At 52.4% G+C, this 7,576-nt stretch overlaps 1 protein-coding gene across 1 annotated transcript in view; it reads left to right on the top strand.

Moving 5' to 3' along the window:
- Positions 1–890: 890 nt before the first annotated feature.
- The window catches only part of KCNK5 (potassium two pore domain channel subfamily K member 5), a 37,567-nt gene continuing 30,881 nt past the window's right edge, over positions 891–7,576 (top strand). The window contains exon 1 of the mRNA XM_082732114.1: positions 891–1,482. Coding sequence (XP_082588240.1) covers positions 1,297–1,482 — 186 coding nt within the window. The 5' untranslated portion in view covers positions 891–1,296. The remainder of the gene's footprint in view (positions 1,483–7,576) is intronic.

The raw sequence follows: 7,576 nt of genomic DNA, 5'->3' as shown, positions 1-7,576 counted from the left end.
TCGTGATGCATGGAAAGGATGTGGTACTCCCTGGGGTTTTCAGCCCCTCCATGAGTGAGAGAGGTCCTCAGCGGCTGTTCTTAACAAATTCATTCACTCCTTCATTGCACAAATGCTTATTGAGTGTCTCCTACGTAACAGTCCAGGGACATGTCCTTGAACAATCCAGATTCCCTCCCCCAGCAGTCACTTTACCGTTATAGGGTGCATTAGTTAAATATCGTCTCTCAGAAGGAATTAGGAAGAAAATATCTCCCAACAGTGGGGATGAGTGCGCATGTGTGGGTGTAGATGAGGGTTGCGGAATAGGCACCTACGAGAATGAAGCCTCAACAGCGCCTTCTCAATGTGGGGGGTCTCACCAAGGCAGGTGAGAATGGGCCAAGAGCGGGGAGTCTCGCCTTTGTGGCTGGATTAGCTCCTGCTATCCTGATTCTCTACAGTCTCTCCAGTCCCTTTCTAGTCTTACCGCCCAGCGCCGCTGCCGCCGCCAACCCGGTTTACAGGAGCGTATAAGAGAAAGAGACCGAGACAATCAAACTTTCTTGGCAGAAACGTCAGAGCATGGAAGTTGAATTACAATGAAAGTAAGAATAGTACTAACTTCCCGACCCTAATCAATAGGTACACACTCCTCTTAGTTAATACCATCAGCACAAAACACCAACGCGAGCCCCGGAGACCCCAACCCCTGTGGCACCGCGGGGCGCGCAGCTTCCCCTGGCGGCCGCACCGGGAGCGCACGGAGCACCGAATTGCGCAGCGCGCACCTCGTTGGGGGCCTGCGCAGGGCCGGGCCTGCGCGGGGTGGGGGGGGCGGGCGGTGCAGGCGAGGAGGCGGGGCCTGCGCGGGCCCCTCCCCCACGGGAATCAGGCGCGGGGCTCTGGTTAAAGAGGCGCGCGGAGGCGGGCGCAGCGCACACTGCTCTAGCTCGCGGAGGACGGCCCACGTGTCTCCACAGAGTCTGGCCTTAATTCCACTCCCTCCCAGCTCCTTTCAGCCCCGCAAGGCAGGGCGGCCCCCTGGCCCCCACCTTGGTGTCCGCCCGCCTCCCACACCCCCCCCCCCCGCAACCCCGCCTGCGGGAGGAAAGCTTCGTACAGTTACCCGCGCTCGGTGGCCCAATTTGACGGAGCAACTTTGTCCGGGGAGCGGCGCCGGGGGGTGGAGGAATAGGACACTGCGCATGCGAAGCTCCAAATTCAAACAGCTGTTTGCAGAGGCTGGAGGGCGCGTGGACCGGGAGCCGCTGGGGCTAGGGGAGGCTTTCTCCAGGAGGCAGCCGCTCAGGAGCCATGGTGGACCGGGGCCCATTGCTCACCTCGGCCATCATCTTCTACCTGGCCATCGGGGCAGCGATCTTCGAGGTGCTCGAGGAGCCGCACTGGAAAGAGGCCAAGAAAAACTACTATACACAGAAACTGCATCTGCTCAAGGAGTTCCCGTGTCTGGGCCAGGAGGGCCTGGACAAGATCTTGCAGGTGAGCCGCCGTCCGTGCCCCTACATACTTAGAGCCGGCCAGAGAGTCAGGAGTGCTGAAGGGCTGCCCTTCACAGCTTTGGATAACCCACAGTCCCCGTGGGTAGTCCTGGGGGTGGCAGGAAAGGATGTCTCGCATGGGTCTGGCTGCTGGGATCTGTCGTTCACGGGTAGACGCCGGAGTGACCCAGGCGCCGAGATTCTTTGGGAACCCGGTTTGTCCCGAGAGAAGTTGAGGTTCACCCCCCGAGTGAACCAGGTTTCGTGGTGGCTCGGTGTGAGTGTGCGGGTACGTCCCTGCTTGGAAGGGGGCTGGAGGGCGGATAAAGGCATTTATCTTCACTTGGAGACGCTCCCGGAGTTCGGGAGGCGAGCCGGGTGCCACTCCTTCGCATCTCCACCTCCCAGCTCCAGGCCGGTGCCGCGCCCGCGCGGTTTTTCTTCGCGAATGTGAGCCCCCGCGGAGTCGGTGGAGGGTCCGCCCCAGCCCCAGCCTGAGCAAAGCCTACCCCCTCAGGAAGTAGGTAGGGGGCTCTGTCCTACCAGAGCACCCTGGATGGGGGGTGGGGGGCGATGGCTGGAATGCTGGGGACGCGCTCACGCTTCCGGCAGGGCTTATCTCTCGGAGACAGTCCCCCTCCTCCCCCTAGGCTTGGAGTTAAAGTTTGTGAAAGTAGCAGCTTGAACAAAGGAACAAAATGCTGGGGATCATTTTTAGGGGGAAGGAGAGGTTGAGCAGAATGGGAGGTGTTGGGGGGTAGTTTCTTCTCCGTGTTTGGATTGAAAGCCTCTTATCTTCTCCCTGTGTTCTATGGATGGCTTTGACCTCACTGGGATAAACTGGAGCTGACCATGCTGGTTGGGACCTTGAGTCTGTTTGGGGACCCAGGGCCCTATGCTCCAGTTTCTCAGAGGTCCTTGGCCTTAACCATCCATCCTCTTGGCCTGCATTAATGGCATCCCTCCAGTGGAAGGACCAGAACCTGGATATAAGAGCTGGTGAAGGTTCTAGATTGTGGGGTGGACTAGAGGGAGATTGTCCAAGGTGTTAGATTTCTCTTGGGGGCGAAAGATGCCAGAAAGAAGGTTTGATGGAACAAACACTTAATCTGTAGCAGGCCCCCAACGTGTTATGGTTGTTTAGTTGTCTCATTTGACCCGGTCTCAAATCTCCCCATATGTGAAATGAGAACGAACCGGTCTTCATCTGTCTTCCCTGCCCTGGACGGCTGGGAAGTTGAACGCTGTGGAGCACATGAGCAGGTCTTGCCTTGGCCACTTCCTTTTTGTCCTGAAATCAATGGACATTCACACACATGAGCATATAAGTACTTACCAGCATTTGGTCAAGTACAGACTTGACCTCCCAGAGGCCAGCAAGAGGGGAGGTTGGGCAGGTTTGGTGTTGGATTTTAGTGGGGAGAGTCTCTGGACCTGTAGCCATCCCCAGAGTGGGGGCCCAGGAGAGGTTGAGGTTTGGTGGGGAGCATGGGCTCAGAGGGTTGTGTGGTTTCACCCCATAGCAGGAGCGCCTTCCAATGCGTGCCCTGTGTGTGCGCGTTGGGGAGGGGTCACTTTATAATTTCCCTTGAGGAAACAATTTCCCCGGAGAACTAGTTGTTGTTTAGTTTCTTCCAGGGCTTTGTTTAGAGGGGGAAGAGGGCAGGCGCGGGTGATGAAGAATCAAGCTGCCCTCGAAGTGTTTCCCTTTTCGCCACAGCAGGGGAAGGAAGGAAAGAATTCAAGGCTGAATGTGGGAAAATAAACTTCAAAACCCAAGGAGAGGGGAAAGGGGGGCGGTCAGGGTAAGGCAGCCGGGTGCAGCTGGTGGTAGTAGCTTTGGAAGTTAAACAGCTTTCCTAAGGTGTTCGAGCAAACAAAATGCTTCTTGTGCTTCTTGTTTGGAGGTCCTCTTAAACCCGCCAATGATGGCCCCGCAGAAGTGCGCAGATAATTTTTAGATTTGAGCATCAGGCCAGTCTGATTTGGAGACGATTATGGACAGCCCTGTCCTCATCCTTGGCCAGAAAACTCTCAAACCTTTTCCAACTGGGCGAGTCTACTCCCATCATAGGAAAAACCCAAGAAATGAAAACTGACCAGTGGAAGCATTTTGCTAGCGTCACTTTTAGTCTGCAGAAATTGCCTGGCTCTGCTTTCTGTTCTGACTTGAAGCATTGCCTTCAGCCCTAGGAAATTGGCTTAAGGGAAAAAAAAAAAAAACACGAAGACTCAGTCTTTGAAAACTTAAACTTCTTTCCCATCTGGCCCACCTGAGGTTCTGTGTTTTGTCAGGTTCTGAATCCCCTTTGTAATCCTAAAGAAGTCCCAGGCTAGGAATTCCTGGGGTTGGGGTGGGCTCTTGGGAGGGGTTGTTAGAAGAGGGGGGTGCAGTCTGGGCTGGGGTTTTTCTTACCCTGGAAACGGCTTGTGCTTTCAAAAGCATGCGAAGGGAGTTAACGCAACACACCCCTCACCTTTCGTTAGATCTTTGGAAATAGACCCCAAGTTTCATGTGCTTCCTCCCTGTACAAGCTGTGGTTGAAGGCCAACTCTCAAACCTCAAACCTCCCCACCCCCACTGGCCTCAGAGCACGTGGTCGCCCTCCTTCCTGCCTTCAGAACCACTTTGGAACCTTGCTCCCAAGCCTTGTTCCACCAGCCTCTTCCTAAGTTGCAGCGGTTTCCATAAGGGCAGTTAGCATTGACTGAATGCCTCGTGCACTGGGCATTGTGGGTAGCATGTGCATTTTATGAGAGAGGGCACAGGCTGGTATTGCCATCTGGCTTGGCCATTTTCCCATCAAGCCATTTAACTTTGCCTCTTTCCCCACCTGCAAAATGAGGGTCTAGTGAGGACCAGGTCAAGCAGAAGCCTTAGGCAAGATGCGGGCAGGTGTGACTTGGGTGTGACTTGACACGCCTCCCGCTGTTGTTAGCATTTATTGGTGACCCAGTGACAAGGCGTTTGACCTGCCTTAGTTACTCCTTACAGCAATCTTACGTATTAAGATAAGGAAACAAAGCTCTGGGAGGTTGGAATGGCCTTGGCGACACCGCAGGAGCACTCCAGAGCCCATTCCTTGTGCACCTTTGCCCACCTCGGGCATGTGAAGCTGTTGACTGGTTAGTCTGTGAGTGAGCTGCGGGGATTGGTTCAGGTGGACTCTGGCCGGCTGGGGAATTCTATTTTCTCTTTCCGCTAGAACAGGCATTGGCACACAGGCCTCCTGTGTGGGGCCTGGCCAAGCCAGCACCTCCTCTGTGACTGCGGTAAGCCTCAGTCCGCCCCTCCCTTGGCAGCACAAGAAAGCAACGGGTTGGGGTAAAGGGGAGCAGTGAACCTTCTCCAGCCTTCACCTCCGGTGTGTGGTGATCATAAACAGGAAGGATCTGAGAACTCACTGTGCACCAGAGCTTCCAATAAGTACTTTATAGATGTTCTTATTTTAATTTCATCTTGGTGACCACCCCCTTTTATAGAGGGGAACAGTGATATATAACTTGCCCAGGATTATATGGCACAGAGTCGGATTTCACACTGTGCTGTATTCCGAAGTACATGAGAATTAGTCAGCAGGTGTCTACTAAGGGCCCACTGTGTGCCAGGCACTAGGCAAGGCTCTGGGAGTGCAAAGATGGATTAAGACACCCGCCAGGCTGAAACTCGCTTCTGGGAAGAAGGATGAGTAAACTCCCCAGGATGGGGTGGCTCGAGAGGGCCCCCAGGACCAGCCTGAGGGGTCAGGGGTCATCGAGGCGATGACCTCAAGTAGGGTCTTGAAATTAGGAGGGTTTGAGAGGAAGAAGGGAGGAGCGAGTAGGTGCTCCTGCTGTGGCTTTCCAGATTCCCCCATGTCTCCTAGGGGTGTGGTAGGGGTGGCTCCAGACCCTGCCTTCTACTGGATGCCCCATCCCTACCTCTGGGTTTGGCTGGACTTCTCATGTATCTGACCAGTTCCCAGAAGCCTTTCTGATCCTGCTGGCCGCCTTCAGCTTCAAACTGCATTATCCTAATTGGAAGTTTTCCATGTGTGCCAGACCTCTCTCCTTTTATTTCCTAGAACCTTCTTAACATACCTGTTCCCATCTATACCAGGAGAGGTGATAACAATTTTAAAGGTCTGACCTCAAGTCACTAACACCAGTCCTCCCAAAATTTGAAAATATTACCAGGGATTACGTGCTAAAGTTATATCTGTCCAAAATGCTGAGAATGGGGCACCTTAATTGAATTTTTTTGAGAATTGAGGGTTAACATGAAAACCTCTTTTGTTTCAAGCCTTGTTGGAAGTGGTAAAGCACACTGGTCTGCTTAACTGCCTTTGTAAGTAAAGGGAACACAATAGATCTTTTGATTATCCAAGATCACGGAGGCTTCCACGTCAGTAGTGTGAACTTGGGTCCTCCCTGTCTAGAACTGGAGAAGTGGAAAGTAGAGAAGTCGGGTTTTTGAGAGGAATTGGAAGGAGGAGGTCCCCTCCTCATGGCTTGTCTGTTGATGTTCCTCTCAAAGTTGAGGGCCGCCAAAAAAAAAAAAAAAAAGAGTTCTTTTTTTTTTTTTTTTTTTTTAAGATTTTTATTTATTTATTTATTTGATAGACAGAGATCACAAGTAGGCAGAGAGGCAGGCAGAGAGAGAGGGGGAAGCAGGCTCCCTGCTGAGCAGACAGCCCGATGTGGGGCTCAATCCCAGGACCCTGAGATCATGACCTGAGCTGAAGGCAGAGGCTTAAACCACTGAGCCACCCAGGCGCCCCAAAACAAGAGTTCTTAAATCGATAAATCTGCCTCCGTTAACTGCTCTAGAGTTTCAACAGTTAAAGTGAATTTTTATTGCATTGTTTGGAGAGTTTTACTAGAACCCTTAGGATCATTACAGATGGCATGGTATTAGAGACTTCTCAGACGGTGGGAATTAGCAAGTGTTGAAAGATTCTAGTGGAGGTGGGGGGAGTCCTATAGGAGGGGGTGCAAGGGAGGTGAGGACTGTTGCGTCTAAGTATTTTCCTGGGATTTTGCCCTATTTATAGTTTGGCGTTTAAAAGAAACAGTCCTCCAGTTTTGGATGCTGTGCTTGGCTGGCTCTGACCTCAGGCCAAGGGCTTTCATCTTGAACTTGGCTGTTTGCTGTCAGATTGGGCTCAGCCTCTGAACTCTATGTGTGGTGGGGGTGGGGAGCAGGGAAGTATAAGGCTTTGGGGAACAGAGGAGCCGTACTCCTGAGACAGAATGTCCAAGAGAGTCTTTCTACAAATTGGATTGCTAGATCGGACCAGTGCTGAAGAACTATATGGCCAGAACTGGGTGATACAGAGAGGCCAAGCATGCTGGGTACCAGAAGAAACCAAGTGAAATAGGTTTGCCTGTTGGAGAGTGGAGCAAGTCAAGGCGAGGGTCCTTGGAGATTTCAGTGAAAGTTCTCCGGGACTCTCTGAATAGGACAGAGGAGGCCTGACCTGTCCACCCTCCCCGGGGATGGGTTGACACGCTGCCCTCCAAGGACCACTCGCCCCACCAACCGCGGGGCCCTTGCTTTTGCTGCAAGAGTCCCATCCTTGCCGTGAGTCATGGTTATGGGCTGGTCTCGGAAGGCAGGCCACAATAGCACCCTCATTGCTTGCCTTGACCTGTGCTGGGCACATAGTCAGTCCTCATTAAATGTTAGTTCCACTGACCCTGCTACTATCCCTAGACACCCCTGCACTGGGAGAGGGCTGCCCACACAAGTCTGGCTCATACAGGATCAGGAGGACCTTCCTGAAGCAGAAGAAATGTCAACCAATTTTTTTTTTTTAATTGCAGTAAAAAACACATAACAGAGTTTACCATCATATCCATTTTTTCCCCATCTTAAGCATTTTTAAGAGTACGTTTCCTTCATGTTAGGTATATTCACGCTGTGGTGAGACAGATCTCCAGAAGTTTTTCATCTTGCAAAACAGATTCTACCTCCATTAAACAGCTCCCGTGTCCCTTCTCCCCCAGTCCCTGCTAATGAGCAGTTTATGTTCTGTTCCTGTGAGTCTGGCTACTTTAAATACCTTTCAAGTGGAATCACAGAGTATTTGTCTCTTTGAGAAAAATGGTGCAAC

Source organism: Mustela nivalis (genome assembly GCF_964662115.1).
Source record: "Mustela nivalis genome assembly, chromosome: 5".
NCBI lineage: Eukaryota > Metazoa > Chordata > Mammalia > Carnivora > Mustelidae > Mustela > Mustela nivalis.
This window is presented reverse-complemented; position numbering and strand designations above follow the sequence as displayed.